The sequence below is a fragment of the Cydia pomonella genome, chromosome 12, assembly GCF_033807575.1.
Source record: "Cydia pomonella isolate Wapato2018A chromosome 12, ilCydPomo1, whole genome shotgun sequence".
Classification (NCBI taxonomy): Eukaryota; Metazoa; Arthropoda; class Insecta; order Lepidoptera; family Tortricidae; genus Cydia; species Cydia pomonella.
The window spans coordinates 452,621-472,011 of NC_084714.1; the positions used below are offsets into that span (position 1 = coordinate 452,621).

Consider the following 19,391-nt stretch of genomic DNA (forward strand, 5'->3'; position numbering starts at 1 on the left):
GGCAAGAAAAACCAACTTTCCTCTCTTGTTGGACAAATTACTATTGTGGGCTCCTTTAGGATGCAATCTGGAAAACAGGATACAATTTTCAACTGTCATGCAATTGGCAAGCTAGCCAATATCAAGTTACATAGATGGCCCTGTCACTAATAATTTGTTTGTCCGAACAGTTGAAGTTTAGGATGCACTGGAATGATTAAAAAATGCATTTAGTCCCAAGTTATATTTCCAAGTAATCAATATGTAACTAACAATAACTGTACATTAAATATAATCATGTCAATAATAACCAACTTAACAGTTGAGATACATAAGTACAGATCTGCATACAGCTGGACACTGCTACATGTAGCCATAACAACTCACAAAAACATGAAATAATAAAAATACATTTTATATACAAAAAATGTACAAAAAGAGACATTCACATTTTCAAGGCATAATCGAGGCCTTTGGAGCGTCGCGATTTTCCCGCCATTTCGCGAGAGGAACACTTGATTTTTTTTTAATTTAACACTTGTGGCTTTGGAAGCGCGTTAGGTGTCGTATTTCTCCGCTTCGCACTGAGTGGCCCAAAACACGCAGTTACCGATGCCGCTATAACAGATGAGTATGACTGCAGCGAGGAACACAACGCTGCACACGGTGCAGGGCTTCCGTTCCAGGAAGAACCCTATGAGGTATAGAACCATGAACATGACGTGGGTGTTCACGAGCGCCGGGTTCACGGGTTTTGGAATCAGCAGCACGGGAATCAGCCATTGCAAACAGTACATTTCGTCGGCACGCGCGACTAACGTGTGAGAACGACTTTGGTCACTGACAATGTTGCAATCGACATGTTGAAAACTTGTTTATCTTCATTATCTTGCTGGATATTTATTTGATTTGATAGCAAGGAATGAATGAACACGAATTTTCGATGAAAATTGCGAATTAGGTTTTGACATTTGATAGCCAGTGTTGCTATATGTGTAAAGTTTGTTTTCGTTTTCAGTATTTTCCGTTCAGGCAACATTGAAGTACAGAGGTCCTCAGTAAGTCTGTCAAACCATTTCCGTCAGTAGGCAAAGGCGGCTAATTTAAAAAAATGTTAGTGCGTAGTGTTATGTCCCGTAGTAAATTTGAAATTCGCGCCCTTTTCTACTGATAAACTTATTTGCCTAGCTATATTTACCCTGGCCGCAGACGCGCGGAATTAAATGCACGTTTTGGTACTATATATTGATGATATTTAAGTATACATATTCGAAATTAGTCAAGGTTATTATACAATGTTATTGCTTAGAAATAGCAGTATAATCTGTACCAATATGCATACCAAGTAAGGTTTTATGCTTTTGTTACTGATTTGGCAGCGAGCCAGGAAGTGACAGTGGGTCACAGGGGCACCCTGCAGCTTGGCCTAATCGTTTGAAACATCATGACAGGGTCATGTCAGGACTCATGTCTTTTAATTAAAATAAATCTAAAGCTGCGCAGGGTATTACGGAAAATCTTGAAATGAAATCATGAAAACGATCAGAGCTTATATCATAATACCAATTCATATTGAATTTATACAACAAAGATAGCATGAAAAAAAGTATACAACTCTAGTATTCTGAGCAAAACGAGAGTTTTATGTTCTTGTCTTGTGTAGGTACATTTCGAGATGGGAATGGGAGGATATAACAGGAAAATATCGAGAATAAAACAGGAGAATACATTACCTAATAATCCCAATATTATATAGTTAAATATAGGTTGACAACATCGGCCTTAACACCTAAAGAGTAATTTCTTCCAGATAAGATAACATTAATAAGAGGGTTGTATAGGTGATAATAGTTAAATATTCGGCAGGTAGAGTAGATAGATATATAAACTGTAAATTACAATTTATTTATTAAAACCAAGAAAGTACATTAACAAAAGCTAAATGTCAATAAATACACCTACTTATCTTTTATTTTAAAAGTAAAAAAAAGGAAATGCAAAAGTTTGGATAATTAAAAAAGTATATTTTAGAAACACATACATACCTATTTCATACCGTATTTTTAGAAATACATAGTTTTTAGAATAAAATTTGCTAAACTCTAGCTATTACTAAGATAAAAACTCAAAATACCCTCATGATTATTTTGGTGACTTTTGAGGGGTGTTGTTTTGCTTGCGAATAGCTTGGAGCCTGCTTTGCAAGCTTCTTACAACTCTTTGTTTATTATTACTATTTGGCCATCCCTTATCACGTCCGATACTCAAAACGCATGTAACTAATTGTTCTCTTGCATAAAGATACAGCCCGGGCCTTACATTATCGCAATTTCCAGTATTTCCCCGTCGACCAGTCCATGAGCACACCTTTAGTGCGCTGCTAGTAAAAACTTCTTCAAGTAAATGTCGAGCCAATTCATTGCAATCACTCGACGTTCTTTTCCATCGATCTAATGCATTACCATCGACGTAAACTTTTATTTTTGCAGAAGGTTTGAGCGGAACAAGTCCTTCTCTATATTCGCGATGTTTTAGAGTCCATTTAGGGTCATTTTCATCAAAATCGGGGGGTAAATTAAAGTTTGACTGATCAGCTTGAGCTGTCTCGTAGAACGAATCATCTTCGGAGATTTCGTTCGCATCCTGTTTTTCTTCTAACTGTTCTACACGTAGTTGTAGTTTAGCGAACTGTTCGTAAATGTTGTTCAGCTCATCTTCTATGGCGGGTGACGCGTCTGTTTTAGTCTTAAGAATACGCATGGCGCATTCGTAGGAATCTGTAATCATTAAAATGGCATATTTTATGGCTATTTTGAGACTGGTACTCTGGTCATTGGGCATGAGCTATCTCTGCCAAAAATGTGGGAAATCGTGCCGCTCAGCACGCATCGGCCTCTATAGTCACAAAACCCGCTGTCTAAACAGCAATGCTTAAATCGTCTGCAATAGACGCAAAAGCTTAAGCTTAGAATTACCAGAGTCACAGTCTGGTAATTCTTTAATTATTTATGTAGATTTTTATTGCTACTTCTGATTAAGTGATTACTAAGTATTTATGTATAACTGGTTGACGGTAGTTATCTATGTGTGATCTCCGTGTCTCTGACTTCGTTTATTTCTTATTTAAATGTTGATGATGTTGATGTGATGAGCACAGGTGTGTATTTGTTACTCGGTCATAGGTGTTTTCTATGTATATAAATATTTGAACATTATGTAATATTCAGTATAATATATACTAATGGGTACTTATGAAAACACAATATTAACGTGTGTATATCAGTAGTGTATTATTTGTGGGTTCGCTTCCTGTAAACCGCTGACCAAGGTCACATTATCAGTGACTATGCTTTACGAATTTACCATTTAAAATACAAATATTACTAACCTGTACCATATTTCCTACAAGCTTTGTATAATTTCCAACTTTCCAAGTACTTATCGTTATTTTTAACCATGTCTCTCACTACTTTTATATCTGAGTCAGGGTATGCAATAATGAGGTCTTTGCTCTTGGTATCCCGCCACCTTATCCACGAGTCGGGAATACATACGTACTTCCCGATGCCGGTGTATGGCAGCTCCTTAAACTCCACGATGTGGTAGATATAGGACTCCATCTCTGAAAGGGAATAAAAACCATAAAGGGATGGGGGTTTTCAAAAATAGATAAGAGTACCGTTAAGTACTTCTTTTCGAAACACTAACAACTCAGAATCACGACGACTATAAGTTTATATACTTATACTGGGCAAATAAGAAGTATACATTTTGTTTTTAAATTTTAAGTATATTAGGTTCAAAGATTAAAATTATCAAATGTTAAAATATATTATTCAGGGTTGGCATGACATCATTTCTTACATATGTCCACCTGTAACAACAGGCAAACGTAAGCCCTTATCATTGCAATTTTCAGCATATTTTCGTTCATTTTCGGCGTTATCTTAGGAAACTTGGGTCCGATAGTCGGTTTTAACTGTTTAAATGTCATCAGCTTATTAGCATAGATATGTAATTTTAGATAGCCTCACAGAAATAAGTCAGGACCTGCAAAATTTGGGGAATTTGGGAGCAAATCACTGTCACTTTTTCTCTAAATTAATCGAGCAAATAACGTGTTTTTAAACAACACAAACATTTGAAAAAAAAATGCTTGCTGCTAGAACATTTGGAAGCAATTACCTTCCGTATACAATTGCCAACCCTGAATAATATATTTATGAAAAAATATTTAATATATTTTGCACTTAATATAATTAAAATGTAAAAACAAAGTGTATCACTCTTATTTGCCCATCTGTAACTAGTCAGATTTCCATAATTATAAATAGTTTTAGTCATTTTTGTAACGACGAAAGGTCGATTTTCTTAAAACACTTTCTTTATTTTTTTCAAATCAATAGACCTCGTAATTCGGAGTAGAAATAACTCGAAAGTTGTAGGTTTTACAAAAACAAGTGAATCCCCTAAAAACCAAAAATGAAAGATGCACTATTTTGAAACACGTTTTATTGATCGTCCGTGGACCGCTCTAGGTATTATCACTCAATTCTATCGACATTTATTTTTACGGGTTTACTATTTGGGCTATAACCGCAAAAATCGAAGTTTGTTAATTGGGGGCATTTTTCTCTGCCACTCTAAACAACGTCTCAGTGAGAGTAAAAGAGAAAGATCCACGCAATTTCCGATTTTTTGTTTTCGCGGTAGGCCCCCTGGGCTATAACTAGGGTTGCCTTAGGTCCCGTATATATTTTACTCGTCCCGTTTTTGTCCCGTATATCAATACCACTGTAGAATACGCATATACTTATATGGTTAACAATCATCTCTGTTTAAGCACACTGTTTCTATACTTCTATACCTGTGTGAGTTAAAAGATAGGGGAATATGTATTTGCATCCCCCCCCCCCCCACCCTCCCAAGTCTATTACTAGCCTATAGTCCCGTATCCGTTCCGAATAATTATGGCAACTGCACTTTCTCTTTTTTATATGTCTATCAAGTATTATATTCTAGAGATCTTTCAAATGAGCCTAAACTCAACTCAATGTGTTTACGTTTTTCCACCGAAGAGTTCCTTTGGCTACCTTCCGACTGCATCATCAGATCAGCTCCATATTAGCATATTATTGCATTGTCATCGAAAATACGGAAGTATACCAAATTTCAGCTCAAACAGACACCAGGAAGTGGTTTAAATTTAAGTTACAAGATTTGAAGCACATATATATATATGTAGATTTATACAAAGAAGATACGCGGTGAAGCTAAATAAAAGTGTGTAATAATTACATACCTCAAAAATATAGTTGAGTAAATCCCATATCGTTCCGAATGTACCTATTGTTTATATTTCCGTGTACAAACACGAGCGTTGCGGAGTTTACACGAGTGTTACTAACGACTGCTGACTGGATATGGCATGCAGTTTTAATGAGATAGCAATATTGCCTTTCATTCTGGCAGATAGCTTTGTCCTTGTCTTGTATTTCTATAGGTATCGCGAGCACGAGCGAGAGCTTTGGAGCGAACTAGTGTAACTTGATCTAGAGATTTATAGCAATATTATATGTAGGTGTATTGAAGTAGGTAAAAAAAATAGAAATTAAAATATTTCAAATTCAAATCAAATCACATATTCAAACAGTGTAAAAACAATAAGTTACTTAAATAAAAATCAGTAAAATAATTACTGATTTTTCTGGGTTTCATACGTAATACTACATACTTAATATATAGTAATAAACGCCCCTATGATGGAACAGGCACCAGTAATGGGATGGTATAGATAAATCCTGTAAAACAAGTATTTACCATCAGTTTTTAAACGCTGGCAACATTTAACCATAAACAAGAGCCAAAGATCTGCTTAAATTTCATTTTTCATTTATATTCGTTAGTTTGAAAATTAATGTCGCCATACAATACCATAACTGGAGCAAAAAACCATAGTTATAATTTGTTAATAATTTTAAAACCTATTGCGGTAGCTTTCATTCAATACATAGAAAACATAAAAGACGAAGAGGACATTCAACTTTTAACGCATAAAGCGGTAGAAATCTTACAGATGTCCGTGAAATATCCAAAATACTCCAAAATTTCTTTTAAATGTCCCATGATTGATGCCGTTAACATACATAAGGTATTAACATCTTTAAAGTTATTGAAATAAAATGACAAAATACGGCGTATTTTATCAATATAATAAGTGTAACCTCTTCTGGCTAGAGATTGACTTTTTCCCATACAAATGTGAACCACCCTAATCAGGGGGCCTACCGCAAAACCGATATTCGCAAATTGCGGGATCTTTCTCTTTTACTCTCACTAAGACGTAATTAGAGTGACAGAGAAAAATGTCCGCAATTGATGAACTTCGATTTTCACGGTTGATTACACTACTTACTACACGGCCATCATACACGGTATCATAAATATCGATGAGATTGTACAATTTGGAATAGTCTTTAGAGCGGTTATACCTACTCGCCCGCACTCGGCACTGTTTTGGAACAACTCCCTTCATTATCAAATGTGTGACGTTCGTCCATTAGTCATTCAACTGTCGGGATTATTCGGGGCCGACCCGTCCGATCGAAGAGTAAGATGATTGCATGTAAAGGACAACAAATCAGAAAGCCTACTGCGAACCACGTTCGACGTGTTGCTTTCCTGTCACACTTACGTACGAATTTACAAGTGCGACAGAGAGGCAACACGTGGAACGTGGTTCGCGATAGCCCCCAGAGACATGGATTGGCAGGATCGGCGCAAGAGACCCTTTTTGTAATGTTTTTTAGATATAATGAGGAAGAGGTTTGTGTCTCTGCTGGGACGAATCAGACAGACTAGCTAGACAGAGCTCCAACGGAATTCTAAACGTCATTATTGCGGACAAATATGACTGGGATCTAGGGATAGTCCTTTTCTGGACTCAACAAGTCAAAGGGGTAGCGTATTTATTTAATTAAGTGTAATTTTAGTATTTAGAATAGATATTTCTATTTATATTGCTTATAACCTAGAGGTTTAAGAGGGATGAATAGTTTTTCGAATCTAACGAAATAACGGCAATTTTTCTATGAAATTCCATTTCGGGAGAAAACGTTTTCCACTGACTAAATCTTAACAAATTACTTTGATTTTGATGTCGATCGCTTCAACATAATATATTCTAGGTTTATAGGTTTCGCTTTTTTTAAAAGTTTGTTTTGCATATTATGAAAAAAAGGAAAACCTATATACCTACTTTTTCATTGTGTCAATAACATCCTAAAAAATTATGGAGAAAATATTTAGAAGAGGATTTTTTTTTCTTATTTTTTGGGCGATCACGTGGAATACTTCCCTCTTAAGTGTGTTACTAACACATCTATCGAGCCCTGGACTATAACCGCAAAAAACGAAGTTCGTAAATTGCGGGCATTTGTCTCTGTCACTCTAATTACGTTTTAGTGACAGTAAAAGAGAAAGATCCCCGCAATTTGCGAATTTCGGTTTTCGCGGTAGGCCCCCTGATACTCTGATTTTAAAGCCGAATTTCGATTTTCCCGGTAGCCGCCCAGTAAGCCAATTACAAGTTTCCAATGTGTCTACACACTGCGTAAAGTACATGACGTGCGAAATTACTAAATTAATAATACCTATTTAGCTTAAGACTGACTTTAAATTAAACATTGAACCAGAAGAACAAAAGAGAAAGAACAAGATGGAATTAGATAATAAATAAAAATATATTTTAATGGCATTAAAGGCAAGTTAGATGTTGAAGTCTCCGACTTTTGAGCTAGGTAAAAATTTGTGTTACAGAAGTCAGTGTCCTCTTCCATATAATAGAAACCACATAGAAACTATTATGACTTATGACTTAGTTAACTGCATTTACCATTTACATATTAGACTGAAAGTAGATAGTTAAGGCTTGTTTGAATACTAGAAAACAATGCCATTCTAATAGAATACAGTGCAATTACATTTATATTTATATTTGTTTTTTTTTGTAGATGTGTGTGTGTGTGTGTGTGTGTGTGTTGGTGTGTGTGTGTGTGAGAGAGAGAGAGAGAGAGAAATAAGTATTAACAGTGGAAGAAATCTTAGCTCATTAGTTTTCGTATTCAACTAAAGATATTGTATCGTCACAGTACGGGACAAACGCTAGGAGGATGTTTTTTTAATTTATTTAGAAAACAAACAGCCTTTTACAAATATATCTAAAGTAAATGAACTAAAAAACAGGCCTAAAGTTTCCTACGTTACTAAGAAAACTATTACATGGAAATGTAAATTACGCAATTATAAATTACCAGTTTAGTTGTGTACGTATGTGTAGTATGATGACGATTGTATTGAATTCAGTAAACAATAGTTTGTTTAACAAAATAAGTAAAGTTATTTTTCACCTGAGCTCTCGAAATTTAAGACCCGCGCAAACGAAATATTAAAAAAAATGTAACGAGAGTCTCAAAAAATGGACTCTTGAGAGTTGCGAGAGTTTCAAGGCACTAGAAAACAAACCCTAGCCGTAAGACTACGCGTCTGTAAGCGACTGTTATCTATTGTCACTGATGAGTTTCTTGAGAAGCGATGATTTTAAGATGGTTTTACTTGAGAGGGAAGAATAGCATATGATCGTCCATACATAACGTCGGGGATAGTGCAATACCGCGCAACTAACAAAGTCGAAAGAGTTCGAAATTCAAACAATATACAAGGTAATTGGACCTTACTGCATTTGTTACTTACGCGGTATTGCACTATCCCCAACGTAAGGCGAAAACTTGTTTCCACTTCTAAACATTTTCCATTCTCCATGATTTTTAATATGTTATTGATACAATGAAAAACTAGGTTTATAGGTTTTTTTCTATTTTTTTTTAAGCGAAACCTATAAACCTAGAATATTTATGCTGAAGCCATCGACATCAAAATCAAAGTGATTTGTTAAGATTTACTCAGTGGAAAACATTTTCTCCCGAAATGGAAATCCATAGAAAAATTACCGTTACTTTAGAATCAAAAAGCTATTCGACGCTAAGTACGAAGAATTTCGCCCATTATGCCGGTGGTCAATGAAACTGTGCGAGCGGGACAGTAATATAATTACGCGCGTGCGATAGAGATGGGAACAGGCAAGTCAATGTACGGAATTCTTCGTGCTTTGCGTCCTTACTATAGGTTTCATTACTATAGTCCCCACGCCAACCTAGTGCGGATTGGGGACTATATACGCAGTTCTAAAGTTTTACTCTATCTATTCGGTCAAGTTTCAATCATAAATTAATGAATTAATGATATAGATAGTTAGAGTGATGATAAAATATAATTACGCCTTTTAAAATAAAAAAAGATTTTCCAAACAGGTCCAGCCGTTTTCGAGAAATGGGAAAACCTCCGCCTTCAATATTTTGAGGTCGTATAAAAGGCTCCATCAGAAAAATCTGGGCGGCTCAGGTGTTCACTAATATCTGAATAGAATTGTAAAAATTCTAAAGGCCGTGTTCAGATAGTTTTGAGCACCTTGGCCGCTCCGATATATCTGATGGACTGTACCTCCTCAAATGGATATTATGAATTAACGCAGAATTATCCCACGCTTTGTCTGAAATAAATCAATGTCGGTTGACCGGAGCCGGACCCGTGTTGTACAATATTTAGGTTTTATTCTTTTAGATTACACGCAAAGATAAGAAATATAACCTTTATTTTAATGTGATAGAGACTTTATTGCCTAGTACATATATAAAGCAAGCCGTCTTTCTGATTTATAGTGTTACAGACGACAATTATTTTTCCAATTTTACTTTATTGAGTACATTAAGTTACTAAAGGTTTAGACTGATGACAAATTGTAGACAAGTATATACATTACAAAAAAATCATAATTTTCGTTTATATCAAGGTTTACGTTAATCCTTTTTAGAACAAAAATCTCTTTCATTCTCTGCCTTTTGTGCAGGGGCTTCCTGCGCATGCCCGATCAAAATGGCGCCCTCACCCCGCGGCTTTCCCGCCAGTGCCGTCCGTGATACGGCGGGCGCAATTCGCCCCCACACGTTATTCTTAAAATAATAATAATAAAGCATCGATCAAACGACAGTGCTTAAATAAAGAAAATATAAAAAAATGAACCGTAAATCTATAACGATGTCGAAACGCCTAATAAAAACGACGATGACTATTACGTGTTATTTACTGGTCATCATTATGTGCCATGACGGCGAAAATGAGTCCGTATAAATAGCTTAACTTAGACTTAATACGATGACAATAAAATAATCGACAATAATTCTAAATTAATAAAAGGTTTTCAAAATGGCGAATCCGGCTCATCTGATGAGACGGCAGAGCTCGAGGGATCTATACGCCCAGAGGTCTATAGATCGCATGGAAATGAAGGAGCTGCGAGGTCGGTTGGTGACCATGGAGAATGGGTTGACTACACATAACAGGCCTATAATGTATGGGGCGACGAATGAGGCATTTGAAGACACGAGTCCTAACAGACGATCCTCAGAGACCCCTACAAGTAAAGCCAGCTCAGTAGAGCGAGGTGTGAAGCCTGAAGGAGGCGAGGGTGAGAGGGAATCCTGGGACAGCAAGCTAACCTTCTTGTTAGCTACTGTTGGATACGCTGTTGGCTTAGGAAATGTGTGGCGTTTCCCTTATCTAGCTCAGAAGAATGGAGGCGGGGCGTTCCTGATCCCTTACTTCGTTATGCTTGCGATTGAAGGCATACCCATCTTCTACTTAGAGCTTGCCATTGGACAGAGACTTAGGAAAGGTGCTATTGGTGTGTGGCATCAGGTATCTCCGTACCTGGGTGGGATCGGGATAAGCTCGGCAGTGGTGTCATTCAACGTGGCGCTGTACTATAACTCTATAATTGCGTGGTGCCTGTTCTACTTCGCGCAGAGCTTCCAAGCGGAGCTGCCGTGGTCCGAGTGTCCGAAGAAGTTTCTGTCGAACGGGTCTTATATTACGGAGCCGGAGTGTGCTGTGAGTACCACTTCATTATTTCATTTACACTATTTGACTTCCATTCCATTTAGGTAGGCGACTATCAGGAGAGTTGAACTCTTCATACGCAAGAACTCGTAAAAAATAACCAGAGCTCCATTATGTACACCCAAGAACAAAACTTTGATATACAAACAAATCCATTGTCTTACGTGTAGTTGGGAATCTCACTTTAGCGAGGTACAGTCCATACCTGACATCGTCGAAATTAAGACTAGGCGGATGCATGATGGATTTTAGAATAGGTACAAGTTAGGTACTTTTGTGGTCAATTGACCAAGCATTAGCGAAGGTTTCAGCTTGGGCAAAAATGCTTTCGTGTATCCAGATGTTCTCCTCTGCAGGTCGTATAATCGTTGAGATTCTCGTGAAATTTGAAGATATAATTTTTATTCACTTATTTATTAAATCCATGGATGTACAAATGGCGGACTTAATACCAGAAGGCATTCTCTACCAGTCAACCATGGGCTAAACCGAAAGATTGAGTTGGTGCAGGGTCACTTTATAAATTTAAAAAGAAATTTAGGTTTTTTTTTTTGGAAAATGTTCATAATGGTATAAAGGACTGAAGTGCCAGTAGGGCCTATGGCACTTTAAGACTTGGAGGATTTAACAACTGGAGAGGCCTTTAAGAGCTTACCCCTCTGTCGAAAAGCTCGGCCATTGGTCATATGTATTGTATGGACTGACGTTTATCTGACATGGCTATTAGTACGTTACGTAGAAATAGCCATACATTTGACATGCCCCTCCCCCGCAAAAATCGGCAGATTTGTACAGAAAATTACAGTCAAGGCGTCTCCAGTTTTTAAATCCTCCAAGCTTTAAGACCATTATGAATTCGCTGTGATAAAGGCTCGATGAAGTATTTTGTATGTTTATGAAGCTTATCACGAGGTCTACAGCTCACAGAGCCACTACTGCTACTAGTTTATCGTTTCTGTCGAATAGATAACGATTATCCTTTTATACGGAAGGGTTCTATCAGAAAACAAAGCTTTATAGCCTTTGACTTTGGGTATGTTCGCAGGAGAAACGTGAACCTTTTTGTATACCCTCACTCCTAGACTATAAATAAGCAGAGTTTTTGGTTGGGAAAAAAATAGTGCCGCCGAATTTGAAAGCTGATACAATAACTATTGATACCGCTTACACAACAGAGGGCGAAACACATTGAACGTGTTGGCTCTCTATCGCACTTATACATTTGTAGGTAAGTGTGACAGGGAGGCAACACGTCGAACGTGGTTCGCGGTAGGCCATCTGCTCCGTACGTGGTTCAGTTGTTAAATTCGAGCCAAAAATGTTCTTTGACTTTACCTCTTCTACAACTTTTACCTACTAACCTTTTATACTACCCAGCCAGGTTGTAAGTATAAGTCAGCAAAAAACGTAATTATATTTTATAGTAATCGCAAAGTGGCGCTTATATTAATCGGCAGCTGTGTCCGTAATCGTCGACTCGAGGTCGGCGGTCGTCCATGAAACGGCTTTTGGGGCTTAAGCTAAGTGTTTACATTTTCTAGCAGATTTCCTTTACAAATGGCTAAATACCTAAAGCTCCATTTTGCCTCTGCTATTTATTTACTGTTTTCTAGCTGAGAAAATTCAAGCGCCCTTAAATAACTTTATATTTTAAAAAAACATTTTTTTTTCTGCAAGTAGGCCTCAAGGGCTCTTTTACAAGTCAGTAAAACATTATAGTGACATGAAAAATACATAAAAACATTTATAAATACAACAGCCATTACCTGGGTAAACATTACATTATAATAATCTTAAAATAAATAATTACTACAATACAATAGAGATGTATAGTCTCTATGGTAAAATACATTAAATCTGGAGATTAGTTATAAGTAGGTGTAGGAAAACGGGCCTTGTTGGGATTAGTCCGGTTAGTTTTGAAATAAGAACGAAACTCCGTTTGTGGAAGGGAAGGTGTTAGTCGGCCGCGCTTGCCGGGGGCTGATGGCTCGCAATATAGTGTAAAATATTGTAGCTGTAAGCTAACAGCTGTGTAGCTGGCAGTCGGTATAAGCATTATGGTGGCTGGATTGTCGAACGTTAGCTTGATAATGTTCCCGGACAGTTCGCCGGACGATCTCGGCCTGTCATTTATTCGCGATTGTCAGCTTTTGCGAATAACTGACAGTAGGGCTATGATGGTCGGCTCTTTATCATTTGTCACCATGCCTGTCACGTTCTAACAAGTATGTAAGTGCGAAAGTGACGGGCATAGTGACGAGTGATATAAATGGAACCATGATGCCACCACTGGTCGGTATCCTAGCGTACAATAAAATAATTTAATTTGCGTACCATTTCGTTACTTGCCATAGTGGCAATCAACATTAAAGTCGATAGGAACCTCATACTATTATCAATGAGAAGGTAGAAAAGGTACTGAAATTAAATTCCTTGATCGTATTTACGGGTCCGTTCTTCTTAGTGTATGTTATTCAGTAATGCCGGTGAATTCCCATCTGTGCCCGCCCCACGTGACCGCTGCCATACAAGAGGCGGGCACAGATGGGAATGAATTGTATGCAGCGCTTATTCCCAACTGTCCCCGGCGGGGACAGATGGGAATACACCGTAATGACAAAGTGTCGCTTGACATTAATAGCCAGCTGTGTTTGGATTCGTGGGCTTGAGCTGAGCTTCCATTAAACGACTTTAGGGCTCAAGATAAGAGTTTAGATTTATTAACAGATTTCCTTTCACAAATGGAATAATATTGTCTTTTAGGAAACATTATTCAAGTGCCCTTTCGCATATTCACCAAGCATATAAAGCATTATATCTAAAAGTTTCCTGGAAGAGATAGCTTTTTAGCGAAAAGACCACCTGTTATCGCTTGTGTTGCTGTTTTCTTTTGTATTACTTATTATTGAGGTGTGCAATAAAGAATATTCGTATTGCATTGCATTCAGGGAAGATATTTTTAAATGAGCCAGTGAGGGCAGCTAACAAATCTAGTCTGCTAAGTGAAAGTAACAACAAGAACTTATGTACGTCCCACTGTTGGGAACACGCGTCCTTTCATGTACTAGAAAATAAGGCTAAGCTAAATAGTGCTAAGTGAAAGTGGTATATAACCCTGGCCAACCCTCTTTGTCAGTAGAAAGGGGCCAACATTCAAATTTTGTATGGGAAGACAAGCCTTTATGCCAATTTTACCGCCTTTTTCTACTCGCGGAAATGACTTGCCGAACTTTATTTGAAAAATTTCCTTTACTTTTTAATTAATGATAATTACAAAGCATTAATCACCACAATCAAAGCAGATTGAATCAGTTTCATTCAAAGATCTTCATTTTATAGACACAGTAAAAGTTGAAGTAATAGATTAATTTAAATATGTTTTTAAATATAAGGAAAAAAGGGGAAATTTACTGCTTTTCGAACATATAATTACACGTGCAAATGATTTTGATCAATACATAATTAAGTTTAAATACTTAAGAGCAAAAATGCTCCATTCCTGCGGCTTGATGATTCGCATCGCACATTCCGCAGGAATACGTAAGTAGGTATACGTATTTCAATAGGAGAGATATCAGTAAAGTTTAATATTCCGGGAGTGATTCTGCCCCAGCGCTCGGGCGGCACGCCCTAACTCAATTTCGTAATATTGTTACCATGATTTGCCTTTCCACCTTAATGCTATAAATCAGTTGTTTAAGCTTTAAAAACGAGATGAAAAATCATTGTGTATATAATATTGGACGAATTTGTTAAAGTTAAGCTTTTAAAATTCTCAATTAAATTTAAATTAAAAGGTTAACTGGAATAGATCCCTCAAAGGGATACGTTCGTCTTTGTACTTCTTACTAATGGTATGTTAGTTTTAATATGTATTTTTGTACTACTACTAATACTAATAAAATGACTTGGGCTTGATCGGGAATCATGCCTAAATCAAGTCATACATCAGATTTATATAGGTAATTGAACAAGTTGAAACTATATTATTTGCATCGATAGAAATGGGTCCCTATTGTTTCCCATAACGTTTTAAGTCATAATGTATTGTTCGTCCGCATTTTTGTTAGCCATAATTTGGTTTTTCTCAGGAACGCGTAATTTTTTAGGATTGCCATAAAACAAACCTAACCTATCTATAAGATAACCTAAGGAAATTCCTGAAAATATAACGGTTTCAGAGTTATGACTAATGATAATATGACTATCATATGAATGCGATCTATTTGCTTGGCGATGGGCGGCAGTGTATAGTGAATGCTTGAGATTCTGTGAGGCGATGGATGCTAGGTGCTCAACTGTTCCAATTTAATTTGTTAATGTGCCATTATTGTTTTTATAATTGTTAATACTTATAATTATTAGTTAGTTTAAGTTTCGTGACGCATTGGTTCAACTGTAATGTCATGTAAACATTTTTATCAATAAAATAAAATTACATTATGACTTTCAATAATTATGCTAAACAAAAGGATCCGACTAGAAATATATAGACAAACACTAAAATACACAGCAAACACCCAACAATATCTCAAGAACAATATCGGTGATAAACACATCTACCAGGATTCGAACCGGGGCCCTCCTGCTTCGTAGGCAGGGTCACTACATGGCCACTACCGACTACTACTCGGACGACTAGGTTAGGTTAGGATATTTTGCTGGCTTGGGTAGAGTTGTGGCCGCCTCTCCCCTAGCCGCCTACGGTATATAAATGAGACCGTAAAGAGGGGAAAGGCGGCAACTTATATATATATGCTTATTATATGGGGGGATCTAATTGGGAAATAGAATGCATCGCATACATACCTTCATATCCCATAAGGGACTCTTCATCCTCACTCTCTCTGCACCTCAACTCCTGGGCCAGAGGAGCCTTAATCTGCTTCGCTTATCTTAAGGCGGCTGAATGTATGACACCCGAGATCTGTGGGTAAAATTGCTCTATGAACATGGTATTCTCCAAACCATTAACCCCCACACATAAATCTATATATCTTACTAGTGAGCCCCATCTTACCCGGCCGGATGTAGGTTACATAATGCCAACTACCTAAGTAGCTGTATAGTCAAGGGGGCGTACCGCAGCCGAAGCTGCCCCTTGCGTGCTGATAAAGGAGTAACTAGCGGCCGAAGCCACCTTACTCCTACACGGGGATAAAGGAGAACCTAGCAGCCGAAGCCACAGAACTCCTAACGCCTTTCTCTGGTTTCAAGGGGGCGTACCACAGCCGAAGCTGCCCCTTGCGTGCTGATAAAGGAGTAACTAGCGGCCGGAGCCACCTTACTCCTACACGGGGATAAAGGAGAACCTAGCAGCCGAAGCCACAGAACTCCTAACGCCTTTCTCAATAGTAGCCGCCCCCCTTACGGGGAGCATCTAGCAGCTAAACCTGCCATTCTCTTACACATTGATATAGGAGGATCTGCGGCCGAAGCCGCAGACTCCTACACAATCATAAGTCCCTAGTCCGCCTTACCTAAGATGGGCTCCCAATAGCTTCCACGTCAAGGTCACGTGGCAAGCTCGAACCAGAAAGGAATAAAGGAGATAATCGCACAGAGAAACCATACCACTACTGCGAGCTTTCACCAAGTAAATAAAATACTTAGCTTTAGATGATTCCGGACAGCTGTAGGCTTCCTCACTTTATATCACATTTTATAGAACTAGCGCGTTTCGCGCCATACTGAATCTAGCTTCACCAACTTACTACGTTGGTTAACTTACCACAGTTCCACATAGAGGGCGCTGTTCGGTGTTGCCGCAGGTGAATTAGTATTGTGGCATCGGATTTTCGCGTCCGTCGCGACAAGAGTCAAACCAAGATAAGTTGGCAGCTATTTTGATAGCCCAGACGGTGCAGTGCAGTCCAAACGTCAAACTTTGACATTATGACGTTTACTTAACACTTGCGGTTGTTTTTGTTTGAATCCCTTAGCCACTCTGGCATAGTAGGTAATGAGAGGGCGGACAAAGCAGCCAAAGAGGCTATTCTTGATGGCGATGACTCTTTTTATAAAATATTCCAACCAGATGCTCTGAGCCTTGCTTTTAATTTCATGAGGAAAATATGGTCTGTCCGCTGGTCCCGAGCCAAGAAATGTTTCTATTCAGAAATTCAGTCAACCATTCCATCTCGTCCATGGTTTTTCAAAAAAAGATCTCTCTCTAAAAGCACTAGTATCATCATTAGACTTAGATTGGGCCGCGTCTGCTCGTCCGAGCAATTATATATTTTTAAAAAGAAAGATTCTCCCATGTGCGATTGTGGAAACGAAGTAGGCAATATCGATCATATTTTTTTTAATTGTCCGATTAATAACAAACCCCCCCCAAACCTGTATTCATGTCTGCCAAGACTTAACGTACCGTTACCCGCTAATATGGCCTCACTTTTAAATCTAACTGATAGCAAAAAAAAATATGTGCGCCGTAAGCAAATTCATGACTAATAATAACATAAAACTATAAATACATATGCACACTTTATGTTTATTATTATTAATGCTCCATGTGCTTTAAATGTCTCATTTTTCGATCAAATGGTTCAAAATTGGTGGTGGTTTATGTTAAATTGTGTTCGTTGTAATTTGTTCCAGGTATTACACAAATTACCGATATCTTTATATTGGACTTCTTATGATCTTCCCTCATGTCAGCCGTGTGAATGTGAAGCTCGATACTCGTTTTTGGCAAAATTGTGCTTAACTGCGCGGTAGCCATAGTCAAAAGAGTGAAAGTGAAGTGAAAGCCTCGGGGCTAACAAAATCACTGCCAACTTATCTTTGTCTAACTCTAAGAATTTATTATGCTCAGATACGTACGGGCTACAGGCCTTTCAATTTTAAAACAAAAAAAGGAAATCCGCGCGTGCAGCTTTCTAGCGAAGCGCCTAAGATAAGTAGAATGGCGATTCGTTGCAAATTATATTTCAACCCTCTTACTAAAGCTGCATACGTTTTACACAATGCGCCTAATTCCCCAAACGTATTAGTTTACGATTTATTTCCACAAACCACGCCGACGAAAACGTATTCAGTATACATCAAAGAAGCAATTTGTGAGGGTGAAGATAACGTTTCACATAATATATATCGTATGTGCATTTGAAAACTCATTCAATTTTATACCTTATTGTGAAGATATTTTATTCATTATAAAAACACAATATAAATTAAAACTACAATATTACTAAATTAAATCTAAAATAAAACTAAAATAAATCTAAAAATGGCCCCTGCGGCATAGTACCGAAGACGCTGGCAGCATTTCCTCGCTGGATCGTTAGACTGATGCGTTGAGCGAGGAAGCTGCCAGCTCTTTGATCTCCTGTGGCGTCTCTGAGTCTCTTAGACAGATCTTTGAAAAGACTCAGAGCGCCAGGGCCCCACGGACCAAGGGTCTCGACACCGAATGGAATAAAATTGTACTCGGTGCCGATACCCCTGTATTTTCCTACCTTGGCGTTCTCCGCCGCCTCTGCCGCTGTCGCTGCCCTCATTGTGAAGTGACAAAGTAAACGTTTCAATTAGTTTTCAAACGGATATTAGTCGTGGGTATGGAAAGATGGAAATCGCAACGTTGTGGATGTTTTCCTTGCGGCAGATATGTTTTTGGTCTGTTTTAGTCATATTTAAGTATGCGGTTAGTGTAAATGAAACAATTTACTTGGCGCATTATGCGCTGTTTTGGAATAATTTAGTTAAGACCTAGATCATGTATATGATGAGGTTTGAGGCAATAACTCGTATAACATCATTTATTTAATTGTATCTCTTCTTCCTCGCGTTGTCCCGGCATTTTGCCACGGCTCATGGGAGCCTGGGGTCCGCTTGACAACTAATCCCAAGATTTGGCGTAGGCACTAGTTTTTACCCAAGCGACTGCCATCTGACCTGCCAACCCAGAGGGTAAACTAGGCCTTATTGGGGTTAGTCCGGTTTCCTCACGATGTTTTCCTTCACCGAAAAGCGACTGGTAAATATCAAATAATATTTCGTACATGTTCAGTTCCTAAAAACTCATTGGTACGAGCCGAGGTTTGCACTCGCGACCTCCGGATTGCAAGTCGCCGCTCTTACCGCTACTTAATTTATTTAAATGTATGTTACAATAATCGTATGTTAAGGTAAGTTATTAATTCACAATGTCCAAGTAAATTCCCGTATAACTTGCCACTTATCTAACGAATAAAGTCATCGTTGGCGTTTCACAATCTTCAAATATTTAAGCTTAACTGGTAGACAAAGTTTTATCTGGCAGTTTATTTACATATTTGTTTAATTAGTTATCCAATACTTTACTTGGACATTTTGAAACAGGCTCTAAGTAAGTATGTAAAAAAATGCTTACCTCATATCTAACATTCATTTAAGATATGTAAATCTCTTGT

At 37.8% G+C, this 19,391-nt stretch overlaps 3 protein-coding genes across 3 annotated transcripts in view; 1 reads left to right on the forward strand and 2 right to left on the reverse strand.

Moving 5' to 3' along the window:
- Positions 1-208: 208 nt before the first annotated feature.
- LOC133523206 (bladder cancer-associated protein) lies at positions 209-966 on the reverse strand. Its single transcript, XM_061858685.1, has one exon. It carries the CDS (start codon positions 774-776, stop codon positions 537-539), a length of 240 nt encoding a protein of 79 aa, XP_061714669.1. The 5' UTR covers positions 777-966; the 3' UTR covers positions 209-536.
- A 1,016-nt stretch (positions 967-1,982) lies between these two features.
- LOC133523207 (uncharacterized) lies at positions 1,983-5,390 on the reverse strand. Its single transcript, XM_061858686.1, has 3 exons — positions 5,282-5,390; positions 3,368-3,601; positions 1,983-2,756 (listed from the first exon to the last, which is right to left on the reverse strand). Exons 2-3 carry the CDS (start codon positions 3,597-3,599, stop codon positions 2,122-2,124), a joined length of 867 nt encoding a protein of 288 aa, XP_061714670.1. The 5' UTR covers positions 3,600-3,601; positions 5,282-5,390; the 3' UTR covers positions 1,983-2,121.
- A 4,288-nt stretch (positions 5,391-9,678) lies between these two features.
- The window catches only part of LOC133523208 (sodium-dependent neutral amino acid transporter B(0)AT3), a 70,867-nt gene continuing 61,154 nt past the window's right edge, over positions 9,679-19,391 (forward strand). Inside the window, exon 1 of the mRNA XM_061858688.1 lies at positions 9,679-10,983. Within this exon, the coding sequence (XP_061714672.1) occupies positions 10,300-10,983 (684 nt within the window). The 5' untranslated portion in view covers positions 9,679-10,299. The remainder of the gene's footprint in view (positions 10,984-19,391) is intronic.